We start from the raw sequence: 18,764 nt of genomic DNA on the forward strand, positions 1-18,764 counted from the left end.
CTGGGGAGTCCAGCTCCTCTCCCGCCTCGCCTCAGCCGCCTGGAAGCGGCCAGAGCCAGCCCCTGCCCCCACCCCCCACCCCTGCCACGGCAGGGCCCGAGCATGACACTGCCCTGCAGCACAGAGGACGTGGTGGCCAAAGCGGCTGCCGAGAGGCTGGGGTGCAGTGCAAGGCGGCTGACTTCCACGGGCAACACTGGCCGCCAGAAACGGGGCACGGGAGGGGCCGTGCAGACGCATAAGCCCCCCCCCTTTGGGCCCCCCCGGGGCCACCATCTCCAGGAAGCCTGTCCCGGGAAGTCCTATGTGCTGAGGGAATGAGCTGGGTCATTGCCGGCTGGGCAAGGCTCCCTGTGTGTGGAGCACGTCCCTCCATCCCCGCGTCCCCGTCCCTCACTCTCACTCTCACTGCCCTGAATTCGTACTTCCCAGTTAGCGCATCCTTGCTTCAGCCCATTTTTCAGGAAACACTGGCCAAGACAGATCCATAGCAAAGGGCCACAGGAGCCAAGAGCAGCCGTGGGGACTTCTGTTTCTCACATGTGGCAGATCTGATGCTCTTAAGAACCCTTCTGGAGAAGATAATTAGGTGGACAAATTAAAGGAAACCTTACACATCACACATCTTTCAAGAAAACAAAGAAATTGCAAGACACCAAATGGGGGGAAATCAGGAACCCCAGCAGGCAAGCTGGGTCAAGACCAGCCTCTCCCCTGGGGGTTCTGCAGTGACCCGCAGGTCTGCAGCACCTCAGGGCACCAGGCAGGCGGGGACGAGGGCCGAAGGCTCAGGGTCTTCCCAGGGCGGGATATGCAGACGAGAACCCTCTGTGAAGCCAGGACTTCACAGGGTGAATAAAAACCCGCACGCACAAGGAAACACACCAGAAATGCTCCCACCTCAGCCCTGAGACTGAGGAGGGAGAAGTACTTCCCTGAGAAATCGTAAGTCGAGTCAGACCTCTGTGACGTTGATGCTCTAACCTCATGCTGACTCTGCTCCAAATTCCAAGCTGATTGTTCACAAAAATGGTCCCATGTTGGTGGCATTTCCCAGGTGACAGAAGCATAAATCTTTTTTGGGGAAAATTAAGTCAAGCACTCAAAGGATTTCAACCAAATACACTTCCAAATCAGACAAGAAGTTGATGATCAAAAAGCCTAAGAACGAAGGAAACAAATCACCATAAAATTCAATGTCTAAACGTCAGATTAGATGCAGCTGAAGAGAGAAACGGTGAACTGGAAAACAGACCCAACGAAGTTATACCAGACGTCAATCCAGAGAAACAGACACAGAAAACTGTGGAGAATGGAAACAGAGGGTCAGCCCTACATCCAATAGGGTTTTCTGAAGATATTGATGGAAAAAAGGAGACACGATTTCAAGAGGTAATGGCTGAGAATGTTTCAGATACGTTAAAGATACCTGAAAGACCCGGTGAGCCCAATAAATCCAAAGAAGGATAAGTTAAAACAAATTTGTATCTAAATATGTAATAATAAAGCTCAGAAACCAGGGGAAAAAGAGAAGATATTTTAAAGTAGCTGAACACATAGATTATCTACAAAGGGAAGACAGGTGGATCGCTGACTTCTCGTCAGTGTGAATGGAAGCCAGAAGATGCCACGATAATGTCTTCAGTGAACCTGGAGAAAATAACAACCCAGGATTCTAGAAACTACCTTGCAAGAATGAGGGGAAATTGTTTTCAGACCAAAAAGAAATGCGATTAAAAGTGAAAGTACACGTTCCGCATTGTGCAATATTGTAGCATGAGCTGCACGTGGCTCTTTACATTTGAATTAAATAAAAGCTTAGAAGTTTAGTCCCGCCCCGAGGGGTGTGGTTTCAGCAGAGCTCCGGGGGCTTTGCCACAGATGAACGGGCCAGCCGCACCGAGTGTCCCACCGGGGGCTGCTGTCCCGTCCCCAACTGGGAGCCCTGGGCCGGCCGTGGCTCTGCACCCCCATGCTCACAGTCTCTCCATCCGAGCTCCCCCCATGGTGTGGGCCGTGCCTGGTGCCCCATCCCCAAGGGACACCTGTCTCTTCTGGATCCCAGGCTGCTGGTTGCCCCATGACCACTGCCTTCTGGGGGCCCAGGAAGCCTCGGAAGTTTGGGCCATTATTTCAGGGGTGCAGTGACATTCTTTCCAGCTGTCTGTGTCCCAGGGCGCGAGTTGTCACCTCACTGCGTTTCCCCAGCATATGGGGGTTCAGGGCAGGGTGGTCCCCAGCTTGTCCTTGTCCACTGTCACTGGAAGTGAAACAGTAGAGTTTTGTATTCATGTGACTTGGGTTTGGACGTCACTGGCCCTGCCTCTGCGGCACCATGATCACCCGGCATTGCTGAGACGCATACTGAGTGAGCCTCCATCCTCTCCCGGTGTCAGGAGGGGTCCGGGCCACAGGGAAGCCCCACCGCCCCTGCGCCCCACCAGCCACGCCTGGATCTGTGACTCTGGACAGCCGAGCACGTCTGTCGTCGGCAGTGGTCTGGGCGTCACTGTAGCTCTTTCTGGCTTCTTTGCCCACCACTGTCCCCTGACCCTACGTTCCCCACTGCCTGGGCTCATTCATCTTGCTCCGACACTCTTGGAAACTCCAGAAATCTATGCGGCTAAGTTTCCGAGTCCTTACGTTCCTGAACATGGGTTTAGGTATTTGTCCACTTTTTCCTTATTCTGTCCCATCATTAAAAACAAAACCCAAAGAACTCTGTCCCCTCCACGTGCTGCTTTATTTTTGGGAGAATCTGTGAAAGGATCTCCTGCAAGGTGCTCCTTTTTGAGTGGGGTCACTCCTGTTTGAGTGGGGTTGGTTCCCCTTCCGATGTCCCCGAGAACAGTGCGAGCTGCAGGGGCCCCTGTGTGCTGGCACCGGGCTGCTGGCTGGCCTCCTCTGCCCGGGCCTCCCCGCCAGCCGGCCCTTCCCCGTCTCAGCACTCCCATCCAGGGCGGGGACCCTAAGCCAAGCGAGTGTCCGCAGGGCCCTGTGCTCCCATCTGCTGTGCTCCACAGCCCCACCTGGACGTCTGCATCCCTGCTCCTTCCCTCCCGGCCAGCAGGTCTCTCCCCTGTTTGCCCAAGAGCAGACCTAGGGGCTCCTGGGAACAGAGGTTTGAGCCTGAGTCCTCTGATCTCCACACTAGGTCCCTCCAGGTCACCTGTTTCCCCTGGAGAAATAGAGCTTGTACTGGGTCCCAAGAGGCCTGAGTCCTGGTGATGTCTCCCCCCCACCCCCCCCAGCTTGTCTGGGCAGAGGCTTGCCCTACAGGATGCAGGGGGTCACCTGGACCTCCAAGGGGTGGGGTGGGGGATGGTGATGAGGCAGGGAGAACGGGGTGGCCCCTGCTGGCTACAGACACATCACCCATCTCCAGACACGTGACTGCTCTGTGACCAAATCACCCTGAGTATTTTGATCTTCTGGATACAAAGAATCCCTCTGTTTTCTGAACCAAGAGAAGCCTGGCCCGGCCGGCAGCGTCTTCAGGAGGCCCCCACCTACGTTTCCTAGTTTTATTGTGGGGAGGGGTGTGCAGGCAGGGACGGCACACGGGTGACAGTAATGGATTTGGAAAGGCAGCCTCGTTCTTTTGTTGTTGGGAGCTGGGTCACCTCTCCGTCCCCAGGAGTCAGCTTTGCCCGCGTGATGTCTCCGGTTTAAGCAGACAGGTAATCCCATGGAGATGACTGTCCCCTGACGCCCCCCGCCCAGGTGCCGGCCACCGATAGGAGGCCCCCAGATGGCTCCCTGACCCCAGACGGCCAACGGGGGAGGGATGGGTGGGCGGCTCTTTGCCTGGCAGGCGACAACATTCAGCCTGCAGTCAGTGTTTCCGTCTGATGATCGTTACGAATAAAGCCATTTGACAAACTCGAGGAAAGAGACCGTGTCGGCTTTGCCCCTTTAATGACCAAGCACGAGCGGTCCACGAGAGAAGCCCCATAAACTTTAGGCTCTGGTGAGAAATGGTGTTTTTCTTTCATGAAGAGTAAACCCTGAAAGCAGTGGGTCCCTGTGTCGCCGGGCACTCAGGCATCCGAGCTAAGCCGATTAGTTCTGGGCAAAAGGAGAAAGTCAAACACCACTTGGAAGGTCACCCTCCTCTGACTTTGCTTCAAAACATTTCAGCTCCAGATAAGCCCTTCTCCTTCCTGCTCTGTTCATACGCCGTTTGCTTGCTGAGAAGAAACAGGTTCTCTCTCCCCAAAATGAGGCTCGGGACCCACAGCAGGACACCCGGCTGACCCCAACCCCAGACCCAGCCCCCGCCCCTGCCCCAGGGCAGCCCAGGGAGGGACCTGTGCCGAAAACACCCGGGGCCTGCACATGGCTGGGGACAGAGGCCCAAGGAGTGTCAGGTGCCCTGGAATCGACCCTCAATCAACCTCCCCGCGCACACAGCCTGGGCAAAGGGCGCCCGGACCAGAAGCTGGACTGGGGAGGGGCGGGCAGAGAATCCCCAAAGCTTTGGATTGGCTCCCAATCTCTGGAAACCTGCACCACGTCAAACACTTTCAGATTACAGCTAAACCTTTTCATCATATGCAGGTTTTTGCAAAAATGTGGCTTCTGGACAATCGTAAGTATTAAAGTTCGAAAGTAAACCCTCAATTCCTCCTTTACACGTAGGCACTTACAACCCAGCGACCTTGGCTCTAGAGGCAGGGACCCAGCTCCCCCACCCCCTGCGCTCACCTACCTACATCCGTGCGTCCTTGCTGCACCCGAACTGCAGAGTCTCGAGAATCCTGCCTCGGCACGTGGTTGCATCAGGCCATCAGCCGCCTGGGTCCTCCGCTCACCTGTGGCCTTTACTGTCTGAAAACCCCAGAAAAACCAAGACCCCCGAAGGTGAAGGCCCCGCCCCAGGACCCACCTTTAATATCGTCCGGCCACCACATCCGACTTCTTCCGTCTACCTTCCACTTTTCACATACACCTCCATCATCTACGCCCACCGTCCACCTTGCACCTTCCACCGTCCACTCTTATAGAATATTCGCCAAATCAGAAGATTGGGAAAAAGAAAACATTGTACGAATCTTGTGATGCTTTATCAACTGTTCACGCGGGCTTTTGCTGAACTGTTTTGAAACCGCTTGGGCTGTGACTGTATTTGTTATCTCGTCATTGTGAAGTTTGGGGCATTTACTGAGGAGGCTTTTCCTACACGTATCAAGAAACGATCATTTATCCCTGATTCTCTGTCACCTAAGTGGTATCTTTTTTCATCTGATACATTCTAAGGGGGCGGGGGTTGGGGACGTTGAAGTGTTCATTTCATTGCTTTTAATCCGACTGAACATTTAAAAATAAAAGTCTTTTATCATACCATTATCTGAAATGCATTTTCAGCACAACTTGGAGCTACAGATTCAGTGCATCCTATTTATGGCCAACGTCCTCCATGCAATCTCACGTTCTTGTCAAACTGTTGAACCAAATTAGACTTATTTTCTGTCAAGAAAGGTTTGACCCACTTTTGCAATTGAAATAAAAGCATTAGCATACTTTTCCAGGGATATTCCAAAAGAAAAACACTGGGAAATAAAATTGCAGCACACACCCTATGAGATAAACTGCTGAAGTCAGCCAACATTTACAACATGTAGATTTAATATGGTTGGCCCGCTTACTAATAGGCCGTGAGAAGAAAATGAGCTCCATATGCTGTTTTTCTTATTTGCAAAAAACTTACAAACTTAATGAAATACGTAGGTAAATGTTCAGGTTATTTCCTAAGTGAGGGGAGTGAGAAAATCTTTGTGTACACGTGTATATTGAATATTACCCCCAGGAGCTATAGATTAAATAAGAATTAAGTGTGAAAATCATTTTAAAAATTCCTCCATTTTATTAAGTATCACGATCTAACTTTCTGTTTAATGGGAAAAAAAGGCATATATTGCTAAAAATTAATTAGTCTGGTAGCTGGCACATTGCAGTGTGTGTTTGCAGTGAAACCCGGGGGGATTTCTTTCTCGTCCTTTCCCAGGAGGAGCTCCTTGCGGGCGGCGGTCTCTGCTGTGCCCAGGGATCTGTCCCCAACGCTCGGGATGCCCCGTGATGTCTCTGCCTCATCACCAGCCTCCAGCGAGGGCCTTGAGGCTCCCTCAACATGGCATCCTCGGGGAAATGCTCTTCCGGGGATGAACCTGTGAAGGGCGCGCTGCCCCCGTCTTTTCGTGTTACGTATCTTCATCTTAACATTGCTTTTATCGTGGGAAAAGAACAGACTCAAAATTGATGCAAAAGAGAGCAAGTTTTTCATAACAGTGCTTTTTATTTGCATGGGGATTTTGACGTTTAAAAACATTTTCCTCTTTACTTTTCATGTAATTGTAGAAACATCAGACAAATGGGTAAGCTTAAAAAGGCAGAATTAAATTAAAATCACCCCAAATCCCCACTCACATAGACCAGACTCAGCCCCTTCCAGGCTGTTCCACATGTGCTGTACATAATGCACCCGCATTTCTTCGCAACCGTGAAATGCACGAATACCGCTCTCCGCAGCCAGCTTTCCACTTGGTTTATTATGAGCGTCTTTCAGAAATGTCAGCCCTGGATAACAAAGTCCCGCCTTCTTAGTTGTGCTGCTTCCCTGCACCTGAGACCCCAGTCCACCTGGCCAGTGGCCTGTTGGCCAGCCCAGGTTCTTCCCATGTGTTTTCCTGTCCGTGTCGCCCTCACACAGCCCAACAGGTCACAGGGGCCACGTTGTCGTCCCTTCTCACAGGCGGGGACACGAGCAGGGGCAGCTGCCTGACTGTCCTCTACACACCTTGCACGTGGGGGTGGGTGACACATGCTCAGGAGGACCGTGAGGGACCCGCGGGTCCAAGGGCTCGGAGGAACTGTCCCGAGCTGGGTATGAATGCGCCGAGCGCTGGGTCAGCGCACGGCTACAAGACCAGTCAGCGGGCAGCCCTCAGCAGGTGCTTATGCACCCCTGCAAATTATGCTCTTTAGGGCTGCCCTCAGTCCTGCCAGCGGACCACGGGGACAACGAGAGAGAAAACCCAGCCACACTGCAGTGGTATAACACTGTCTTTTATTGAGAACATGTCAAATCCTTTGTGTGTAGGACCGCGTCTCATGCTTGGTTCCGGCTGGTCTCGCTGCGAGAAGGAAGCTCATGCAGGTTGTAACGTGTGGTATATACATCAATATACATACAGAGAACACTGGGGAGTGGATCTTAGCGACAGGGTTCTCGGCTGAACTACATTCATATAAAGTGTCCAAATTCCAAAATAAAATAAAGTAAAATAAAAGCATATGACCCAATATCTGGAGAAGCAAACTGCTTCCGGGCTCACTCCACAAACGTTCCGCAGACTGACTTTAACCATTCGTGGTCGTGTCCAGAAGGACAGGCGTCGGCTCGCGATGTACCATCAGCCCACGGCGTGGCCAAGCTAAGTGTTCTTGGGGCTGGGGGCTCGTCGCCGCAAACAGCGAACAGGTGCACACAGCAGTGCCAGAGGTCAGCTAAATGCCGGGACCGAGTCAGACCCTCCCCTCCCAGCCCCGAGGCACGTGACTGGCCAGGAGGATGGAGAGGGTCACAGGACACTCCAGGGGACAAGGACACACAACACTGGACACACAAGGTCGCAAATACTCTGCCCTTTCCACTTAGGTAGTTTGGGGTTGACAAAAAGGAACCTTCTGAGAGATTCTCTGACTTCACACAGATGGGAAAGCCAGCTGCTTTTATTCCTCTTGCTAGATCAAACTTATGGTCGGGGCAGACCGTATTTTTTTGGTGTGAAATATTTTAGAAGTGAAGAGCCATCCGCTTTCTGTTTTTTGATAAAAGGGGACGCGGCGTGTGGCCCCGCCCCCAGCATCACTAATCCCCCTCAGCTCTGCCTGCCTTGAGGAGCCAGAGAGCCGCCCCCTCCTCGGCGTCCCTATTTGGGATGACACGGAACGCTGTCTTTACGAAGAGAGCAGTGAGTCTAGAGTGTGGGTACCAAGGAAATCATCTGAACGAAAATACATTCCAGAGAAATCAATGCCTTGTGAGATGTCAGTCTGCACGTTGTAAGATACAGCAACTGTTTTTGATTAAATAAATCAATAAAACTCTCCAAAACAGAAAAACATGATGAAAAGTGCAATTAAGACTCAGGATCAGAACGGAGCTCTGTGGCGCGCCTGGCCCCCCACCCCCACCCCAGGCGCGAAGGGCCTTCCGCTAGTGGGACAGCTGTCCCCGAGCCTGGGGACCCCATGAGGGTCCCTGTCTTCCTGGAGTTAATACTTCAGGTTTAGCAAACAAAACAGAACAGAACCCTCCCAACCCCCACTGGGCAAAACGTCTTCACAACTGATTTTTCTCAATCAGGTTCTTGGTGGTGTCAGACTTCCCAAGTCTCTGAAATCCAGGGTTAGGGCACAGTGTGCAAAATAATACCTCGGAAAACAGTCACGGGGCAGAATGCACGCTGAGCCTCAAATAGGGCAGTTTGTTTAAAGTGCAGTTTCCTGACTGGCCTCCCGCCTCCCTGAGGAGTTAACGTTTCCTTCCTCTGGTTCCCGCTCAAGGGGAAGCTAATCCGGCTGCTGTCCCGTCCAGTCCCGGGCACGGCTCCCTCCCTCCCGACCCCGGGCGCTGTCCTCCACAGCCCACGAGGCCCACGCGTGCCGGGGAGAGTCCCGGTGGCCGCGGAGCTGGGGTCCTTGGGACCGGCACACAGTAGGGCCGTCCTTCTTCACTTGGGGCGGGGAGGGGACCACACTCCCCTCGGCCTTTACCCGACGGGAGGGAAGAAGCCAGACATACTGGGCAGCGTTTGTATGTACATGCAATATATTTCCCCTGGGCTTTTAGTCAAAATCCAGGTATTCTGTAAAAACTAAGTCCGTCTCCCGATCCCCGTTAGAAAAAATACCATTTGTAGAGAGAATAAAAACGCAGGGGCTACAGATGTCGTCTGAGTTGGGAGCGCCTGCTCCGGGAGGGGAGCGACACCGGCCGGCAGCTTTCCTGCTGCGGGTGGAAGGCGCAGCCCGGCCGTGGCCCCCCCTGCACCCCTGCACCCCGGCTGCAGGAGAGCGGGCTGGTGTGGGCGGGGCTCGCTCCTCTGCCCCTGGTCAGTCCCTGGTCTGGACCCACGGCTGCGACCGGCCACCCGGGGACCCACAGAGGCGCCGGGAGTCTCTGCACTTCTGGTCCGAATCTCCTGCTCTGAGCACGTGGGGTCGGGACCGAGGGGACAGTAGCTGCTCTGCTCCTGTCCTAGGTCTTCTGAGTCCAGAAAGGCGGGGCGGGGTCTCCCGTCTCTGCTTGCTGCACCCACAAGGCCCACCCCCCCCCACTTCTGACCCAGCACCTCCTCGGGCTCCTGTCTGATCCTGAGTGGAAGAAACAAGGCAATTGGTGCAAATCTCTGAGCTCAGGTCGAGGCGCCACCCAGGACCCTAGCCCGCGCTCCTGACCATCTGCCGGCTCGGCCCGGGGCCACCCTGGGTGCTGCGGGGTGTGGAGCGGCGTCCCCGGGTCACCCCGACGCCAGCAGCACCCCTTCCCTGCCGTGACAATCGATGTGCAGACCCTGGTGGGGACGGCGTCTGTGGCCTCACCAGCTTCTGGCTTGAATACTGACTTCAAACACACCTTTGATAAAGCTTAATTTAAAAATATGCCTTAAGTGGCATTTTCTAAGAATGAGTATCTCTACTTAATTAATTCTATTTCCATTCTGTGAAGATGTCTGGAGAGTCATCCACACTCATTAGATTCAGAGGAAGGAATAAAATTGTGCAGTAGCCTCTGTGGATTCCTCCTAGTCCCTAAAAGTTAAATACTACTGAAAAATCTCCAATGAATGGCCAGGATTACCACCCACGTTGTACCTTTGATCACTTAGAAGTGAACCAACACGTTTTCCATGACGCAACCCTAGGAGGGGCACAGAAGCTTCCGGGGGGGCTAAAGGTTAGACGGATCCAGGCTGCACCCTCACGGACGCACGCCGACACCACGCCAGGGGCCGTGTGTGTGCGCTGGGCTGGGCCTGTCGTGCAGGGTCCTCTCCCGGGCAGGCTGGGACAGTCACTGAGGGCAGCCGGGTCACGGCGGGCGGGCAGGAGCCCCACCAGTAACGCAGCCCTGACGCTCTCTTCAGGCTGCCGCCTCCAACCTCTCCCTACGCTCTCCCCTTCTCCACACATAAAGTAATGTGGCGTAAGAGTGACCTGATATAATTACTTATTTTATAAACCACGTTCCTAACTCTGAATAAATTATTTATTCAAAAATTTCACACAAAGTAGTTTCTATTTTCCTAAACTTAAGGAAGCCCTACTCAGTAGAACTCAATTTCTAAACGTAAACGGAGATTGAAAGCAGTCACTGGATAATTCAAAGGGGTAATGCCGCTGCACAGGGGTGCCAGGTGGGGACACTGAACCCCAACACCCTCCCCACCCTCCCCGAAGTGCGCGCCCGCCCCCAGTCCAGACACGTGTTCCGGAGACGGTGCTGGACGCCCACCACCCCGCGTCCCCACACCTGCCTCCAATCCAGACGGGACGTTCCGGAGAAAGTGCTGGACGCCCAGCACCCCGCGTCCCCACACCTGCCCCAGTCCAGACCGGACCTTCCGGAGACAGCGCTGGACACCCAGCACCCCGCGTCCCCACACCTGCCCCCAATCCAGACGGGACGTTCCGGAGAAAGTGCTGGATGCCCAGCACCCCGCGTCCCCACACCTGCCCCCGGTCCAGACGGGACGTTCCGGAGACAGCGCTGGATGCCCAGCACCCCGTGTCCCCACACCTGCCCCAGTCCAGACCGGACCTTCCGGAGACGGCGCTGGACGCCCAGCACCCCGTGTCCCCACACCTGCCCCCAGTCCAGACGGGACGTTCCGGAGACGGCGCTGGACGCAGCAGCCCCGGCCCCAGGCCCCAGGTCAGGGTGTGAGAGAGAACTGGTCCTGTTCTGTGGGCTTCTCCACCCAGGCGCCCAGCCCCGCCTTGATGAACGCTTTGAACAGACACGCCTTGGCGGCCTGGTACTCCCTCGCCACCAGTTTGGATTCATGGTACATGTTGGGCTTAGTGATCTTGGACCGTAACAAGTTGGAGGGAACCTGTAAGGAGTTAAAAAAAAGCACGACTATTTAAGCAGAAACAGTAGAAAACAAAACTCAGTAAGACATTCAAAATCTGGTATTTCGTCCTACGCTGGCTCGTGGGGGACAGCCCCGAGGCAGCAGTGCCTTCCTCCAAGGGGCCGTGTCACACAGGGCGCAAGGGCCCACGACCGTCGCGCCCCCCGCCCCCCGCGGAGCCGGCGCCCCGTCAGACAGGCAGTTTCAGACCCCGGGTTCTAAAGAGGGGCTTCTGAGCCCACAGGCACCTGATTCCAATTTGGATTTTAATCTTTTCAGCGATTGAAACACACAGCCCGTCTGATGCTATGTGTGTTTCATTCACACCGAAGGACTGGGAGGCGCTGCCCCCCCCGTGGCTGGCTGACTCATGCTGGTGCAGGTCTAGGGGATAAACAGGGTGGGACCTCCAGCACAGGTGCCCCTGCTGCGGGAACAGGGACGGGAGCGCGAGCCGGCTTCGGTCCAAACCGCCACGCCAAGTTCGGCGCCAGCCTTCTAACAAACACCCGCCATGCCCCCGACCGATAAAGGAAAACCAGCAAGACGCGCACGGACCAGAGAAGGTCTTATCTGGGGAAAGGGACCCTGCTGCTACTGCAGGAACAGGCCTAAGGCCTCCTGAGGGCCGCGAGGGGGCCTTCCCTCCTCTGGTGGAATCACCTGGCAGCACGTGCAGGTGAGAGGGCCCCCCCCACCCCCACCCCAGGAAGCCAGCGGGACGGGAAGAGCTGCCTGAGGCTGCTTTAGATGAGAGGAGCCGGGGCCACACTTCGAGGTGAGGGGTCCCAAAGAACAAAGAGGTCTGGGAAAGGCCGTGGGGATGGTGGCGCGGGGCTTTGTGGAACAAGCTGCGGGGAGGCGGGGCCGGTACCTTGCCGTGCACACGCATCCAGCGACAGTACAAGGCGTGCTTACACAGGCGGGATGCACGGCCCAGCTCGTCCTTCCCCGTCGTGGCGTTGATGACCTCGATGGCCGAGTCACCCACCGTCCAGTTGACGCTGAAGTTGGGTGCCTTCCCTGGCTGCCGCGCTTCTGCGTTGCTGATGCCTGGAACAGAGAGACACGGGCGAGGTGACGCGGGGCTGGAGGACGCGGCCCACGGGTGCACGGGCCCGGGTGTGCTCACGCCGTCCAGGGCCACCTCGAGCTGCCCAGAACCGCGCTCGGCTGTGCCCGGGGGGTGGGCATCAGTTCCACAGAAGCCCAAAACCGTGAGGCCTCACTCGGGGTCCAGAGCTAGATGTCCGAGCGTGAGAACCACTGCTGGGGCTAATTCAGGTCACGTGAGGTTGTGCCCTGAGGGCGGACCCTTGCACACCACACCCGGGTCTGGCGGCGCTGGCACCCTGCACACCAGGGGCCGGGCCCGGCCAGGCTCCCCCGCCCTGCACGCACTACACCCCAGAGACAAGGAACCTGACTTGATGAGTGCAGGTACGTTTTCTTTCCACGCTGAAATGGTCCTAACGAACCGAGTCTCACTTGCTGGGCCCGAGAGATTCTCACAGGACACTCGGAAGGCTGGAGCTGGGTGCGCACCTCCCCCATCGGTGCCCTGAGTTCCAGCCTCCATTCCTCGGGGGGACACGGGCCACCCTGACTCGGGGTGTGTCTTCAGAACACGCCCACAACGGGAGCCCCCCGCCAGGTGCGCCGACCCGGCTCCGTGGGGCTCCCCCCACCTCGGGCCACGCTCTGCTTCTGCTCCAGGGACCATGGCCGCCCTTGAACAGAATGCTACAGCCGAGGCCACAGGCTGGCCCCCAGGCTGGCTCAGAGTGTGGAAGATGCGACTTGAAGCCACATGATGGAAGAGACCCCAGTCCATGGGCAAAGCGGCCACCGGTCTCGACGCGGGGTGAAAACCCACACACACATGTCACCCAGGTCTGGGATAGTCACTGGAAGGTGTCTCCTGGGAAGTCCATGCCCTCGTGAGCAGGGCAGAGGCCACCCGGGGCCAAGGGCTGGGCACCTGCTGTGCCCACACTCAGGATGGGGGAGCCCCAGCCCTGTCCGCGAAGCTCCTCACCAGCAGGGCCGGCCACGGGCGCCGGCTCATGCTCTCCGTGCCCCCCGACAGCTCCTCCTGCAAGCAGTACCTGCCAACCCCCCGGTGCACGGGACAGGCGACCTGCCCCGACCCTGCTGGTCCCTGAGAGCCCCAGCGAGGGACCTCACTGTGAGGAAGAATTCAGGATTCGCCTTCTCTGTTAACCTGCTGATCACTCTTTGATTCCAAGACGTGTGCTGTGAATCCTACTTTAGGCAAACGTTTTCACTGAGGCGTGACAAATCACAAGGATGCAGCCTTGTGATTTTTCACAAAGCGAGCACACCCACAGCCGGCGTCCTGGCACCGGAGCCCTCCCGCCTCCACAGCTGCCCCCTCCCCCGAGCGGGCAGCCACCGCACTGACCCCAGCACGGTGACCGGCGTTGCCCACTGCGAGCTTTACACTCGTGGGGCCACTTACACAAACAGATTCCCCTGTGCCTGGTGCCTTACACCCGAGGTCACACACCTTCCACGTGGCCGTGGCCCGCCCAACCTCACTGCCGCACAGGACCCTGCTGGCAACACATCACCGTGGACTCTCACTTCGTTGTTTTTCCTAGTTCTTGGCTATTCTGAAGAGTGTGTGCGTGAACATTTCTGACCACACGCTTTGGTGAAACATGCACATATTTCTGACAGATGGACACTCGGCGCATGATGGCTGGGCACTGCATGAGGTATTGCACGAGAACACTGGAAACGTCAGACAAACCAGATCGAGTTGGCTACAACACTTTTCTACATTAATCAATCACATGTAAATGTTACAATGAACCACAAAACAAATACTCCAGTACACATCTGCTAATAAGCAGGGAGTAATTAACCAATGAGCAAACTCACCACATAGTTCAAGAAACCACCTGAAACACAGGAAAATCAAACTAAAGTTCCGAATCAATTCAACAAAGCCGCCTTCCTAAAAAGAAGTCCCACTGGCTGGGACTGGCGCAGGAGTCTAGCACCTCAATAAACTCACAGCGAGGAATGTGCTCATGAACCAAGCGGCCCCGCGGGGAACTTGACCATCACACAGCCCCTGATACGTATGGCCCGTGTTTCTTCCCCCGCTTGTCAGGAGAAGTTTTTAAAAATGTTTTATTTTCTTGAGAGAGAGAGAGAGGCAGAGCGGGAGCAGGGGAGGGGCAGAGAGAGAGGGAGACCCACAATCCCAAGCAGTCTCCAGGCTTCAGCTGTCAGCACAGAGCCCAACGCGGGGTTCGAACTCACAGACCGCGAGATCACGCCCTGAGCCGAAGTCAGACGCTCAACTGACGGAGCCCCCAGGTGCCCGAGATTAAACACAATTTTAAAGCATCTGGTGAGATATCACTTAGTTTTGGCTAAAATGTGATAAAACTGTGTGCTGTCAGTAAGCAAACAGCAACAAGGAAGATCAGTTAAGCCCATCAGAGACGCCACGGCTGACCAGGTTAAGGGGACCCGCAGCTTGTGGGCGACTAGGAGTGACCGCCTGTCCATAGCTCCATTTTCCAAAACAAAAAGGACAGGAAGAGAGGGCCATCATATATTTTTTAAAGGCTTTAAATCTTCATTAATTGCTGACCTTGCTGAGACAATGATGTGTGTGTGAAGGGCTGTCTGGAGGGGGGCTGACGAGCGAGCCTGAGTGGATGTGGTGCACGAGTCTGCAGGCCGATCCCCCCGGGACCAGACGCTCAGGCCACACTCCCTCCGTCACATGGCTGTGAGTCCGCACACACAAGCCCTCCGCCGGCCATCCTGGAGACACCACAGTTATGGTGTGTCACATGCCCCACAGGCGCCACGGCCAGGCCACCCACACACAGCTGAGCACAGCGACCTCCACAGCACAGGCGAGGAACCTAGAGGCTCTCGGGGACGGAGCAGCCCCCTGGGACAGTTTCTCCTGCTGCTAAAGCCACCCTTCCTCTCTTCACCTCCCCCCCCCCCCCAGTCTACCCCGCTACTCTGAGTTCACACTTGCCAAGCACGCACCTTAAATTCTCCCCTTGGTCTCTGCTGTCCAGGGAACCCAGACCAAAACATGAACAAGGCAGTCGAGCTTCCAACTCAAGCCAGTCCCAAACACCCAGCTGGCTTGGCTGAGCAGGTGCACAATCAGGTCTAGATTGCAAAAGCATCTCTCTCTGAGGGTGACACAGAGAAGGGACCAGTGTTCAAGAGTGGGCTTTCTGTTTTACTGTGATTTAAAAATAAATTCAGGCTTTCGCTTCTGTGTGGGCTGGAGTACCAGCTGCTGGACTTACCCCCACTCCTGAAATCATAAACCAGACAAAATACATCAAACACCAGCCTCCAAGAGCCAGGACATCAAGCAAGGAAGGACAGTGGTTTCTGAGAGGCGGGAGACACATGAGGTGAGCCCATCTGTGCCCCCGGGGTCCGCCCAGGCATCCAGGCCACCGTGAGGGAAGAAGGAACCCAGGCGGAGCCTACAGACTCCCTGAACGGAGAGCACAGGAAACAGGGCAGCCAGGGTCCGTGCGATGGCACGCAGAGGGTCCCCTGAACATCAGTGGCACACACACTGCTCAAGACTGGGTTAGAACTGCTTGGAAGGGTCAGGGAACATGCCTAATGCTCACACAAAGGCATGAAGTGTTTAGGTATATCCTTCTAGAGACTAAGGGTGCATCTGGTAGATGAACTACACTGGATGGTACCAACCTCAGAATAGAAAGATCTAAAATAGAAGAAAGGTCAGTGAACTTAAAGACACAATAACAGGAACTATGCAAAATGAAACACAGAGAATGGGGGGCCTAGGTGGCTCAGTCAGTTGATTGAGTGTCTAACTCCTGATTTTAGCTCAGGTCATGAGCTCATGGTTGTGAGTTAGAGCCCTGTGTCAGGCTCCACACTCAGCGTGGAGCCTGCTTGGGATTCTTTCTCTCCTTTTCTGCCCCTCACCCCCCACCCTCCCCCAAAAAAAGACAAAATGAAACACACACAGAGATTGGAAAAAAAGAAAACCCAGCAAATCATTGAGCTGTCAGACAAGTCTGTCAGTCCGACACACATATAACTGGGTTCGTGAAGGATAAGAGAGAAGGTGGTACAGAAAACGGATAAAAATGTGACAAATTTTATAAAATCTATAAACACACAGATCTAAGAATCCTGATGAAGGCCAAGCACAAGAAATGTGCGGAAAACCACACCAAAGCATGTGCCCACCACGGCCAGTGGAAAAGGCCTCACACATGGAGGGACAAAGATGAGACAGCAGATTACTTTTTTTTTAAGTTTATTTGTTCATTTTGAGAGAGAGAGAGAGCAGGCACGAGCAGGGAAGGGGCAGAGGGGGGCAGGGAGAACGGGAATCCCAAGCAGTCTCTATGCTGCCAGCATGCAGCCTGATGTGGGGCTCAATCTCCTGAACTGTCACCTGAGCTGGAACCAAGAGTCAGATACTTAACCGACTGTGCCTCCCAGGCACCCCAAGACAGCAGATTTCTTACTGGAAATAATGCAAACAGCACGACAGGGGAGCAACTCTTCAAAGTGCTAAAAAGAAAAGAAAAGAAAATCCTAACATTCCAGCAAAAATATACTTTCCCAGAAATATATATTTTAAAAAGGAATGCAAAATAAAGACTCTTCCAGACATACCAAAGCTGAAAGAATTCATCGTCAGACTTGCACCCCAAAGAATGTGAAAGGAAGCCCTCCAGGCAGAAGGAAATGACACCAGATGTAAAGGGGGAATCTACTTCAAGGGATAAAGAACACTGGAAGTAGCAACTCTCATCTCTTTAAAAGTTAATTGGCTGTTAATATAACACTGTCTGTTAATGATACTGGAATTAAAATCCTTAATTAAAAAAAGCCAATTGACTGTTGAAACAAAACTAAGAGTATAGTATGGGGTTTTTAACATATGCAGGTGTTAAATGTACGACAACAATATCACAAAGGCCTGGAGAGGAGAAATGGAAGATTCTTATACTGTGCATGAGTGGTATAACACCATGTGAGGGCAGGTTATAATAATTTAAGCGTGTATACTATAAAACCCTAGAACAGTCACTAAACTAACAAAACAAAAAGTTATAGCTAAAAAGTCAAGAAGGAGTTAAAATGAAATCATAAAACATAAGTAATGTAAAAAAAAGCAAACGAGAAAAGGGGGAACACAGATAATATAGAACAAAAAAAATATGCACCAAGACAATAGATTTAAACCCCACCATATCAATATCACAATAAACGTAAATGTCCTGAGCACCCTAATGAAAAGGCAGAGATTATCAGTTGGGGTAGGGAAAAAAGTAGATCCCAAACATGCTGATGACAAGAAACATACTTTCAATGTAAAATAATATAAAATAGCTTAAAATTAAAGCATGGGAAAAGAGACACTATGCTAGCACTAATTGAAAGAAAGCAGTGGGGAGGGGTCAGAATCTATTAATGCCAGACAAAACAGATTTCAGAATGAAGAATAGTAATAAACAGGGATAAATAAGGTCATTTTATAATGATAAAGGAGGCCAATTTACTAAGAGGAACCCACACTCCTAATTAGAGAACTACAAAATACATGAAGTAAAAACTGAAAAAAATTGGAAGGAAAGATAGATAAGAGCACAGTGATAGTCAAGAGGTTTTTAATACCCTCCTCTCAATAACTGATAGACCAAGTAGATAAGTAAAGACACAGAAGACATGCACTAGACAACCAACCAACTCATAGGCCACTCTACCCAACAAGTAGCAGATGTACATGTTTTCCAAGTTGTCATGGAATATTCACAAAGACCACATTCTGGCCTGTAACACAAACATAAATTTAAAGGATTCAAGTCAGAAAATGAAATCAAATTAGAAATCAACCACAGAAAAATCTATAAAACCCCTTAATATTTTGAAACTATGGGGCGCCTGGGTGGCGCAGTCGGTTAAGCGTCCGACTTCAGCCAGGTCACGATCTCGCGGTCCGTGAGTTCGAGCCCCGCGTCAGGCTCTGGGCTGATGGCTCAGAGCCTGGAGCCTGTTTCCGATTCTGTGTCTCCCTCTCTCTCTGCCCCTCCCCCGTTCATGCTCTGTCTCTCTCTGTCCCAAAAGTAAATAAACGTTGAAAAAAAAAAATTAAAAAAAAAAAAAGAAAGAAACTAAATAGCAGGCTTCTAAATAGCCCAAGAGACAAAGCATTTTGAAATTGGTGAAAGTGATAACACAACATATCCAAATTTATGAAATGCTGAGAAAGCAATAAAAGGTCTCAAAACAATGGCCTCAGTTAGCACCCTAAAAACTGAAAAAAGAAAAGCAACTTAAGTAAGCAGACAAAAATAAATAAATAAATAAATAAATAAAGACCAGAGCAGAAATTGTTGAAATAAAACAGAAAACAGAAAAATAAAATCCACGAAATCAAAAGTTGGTTCTTTAGAGAAAAATCCATAAACTTGACAGACCTCTAGGCAGACTGATGCAGAGAGAGAAGACACAGATGAGCAGTATTAGGAATGAGAGGCATCACCGGGGACCCGCATGTGCTACGAGGATAATACAGAAATGTTGTGAACACTTTCAGGCCAATAAATTCCA

The 18,764-nt window shown here is 53.0% G+C and overlaps 1 protein-coding gene across 13 annotated transcripts in view; it reads right to left on the minus strand.

Annotated features, from left to right (window-relative positions):
• Positions 1-6,275: 6,275 nt before the first annotated feature.
• ADARB1 (adenosine deaminase RNA specific B1) overlaps positions 6,276-18,764 on the minus strand; it is a 141,688-nt gene continuing 129,199 nt past the window's right edge. For 9 of the 13 annotated variants that reach the window (XM_047846942.1, XM_047846943.1, XM_047846939.1 and 6 more), the window contains 2 exons: positions 12,016-12,194; positions 6,276-11,120 (listed from right to left, as the gene is read on the minus strand). In XM_047846942.1, coding sequence (XP_047702898.1) covers positions 10,941-11,120; positions 12,016-12,194 — 359 coding nt within the window. In that variant the 3' untranslated portion in view covers positions 6,276-10,940. Of the gene's footprint in view, positions 11,121-12,015; positions 12,195-18,764 lie in introns of those variants that run through there. The other 4 variants (XM_047846944.1, XR_007149673.1, XR_007149674.1 and 1 more) reach the window with 4 other exon arrangements.

The sequence above is a fragment of the Prionailurus viverrinus genome, unplaced genomic scaffold, assembly GCF_022837055.1.
Source record: "Prionailurus viverrinus isolate Anna unplaced genomic scaffold, UM_Priviv_1.0 scaffold_42, whole genome shotgun sequence".
In the NCBI taxonomy this organism is placed as follows: domain Eukaryota; kingdom Metazoa; phylum Chordata; class Mammalia; order Carnivora; family Felidae; genus Prionailurus; species Prionailurus viverrinus.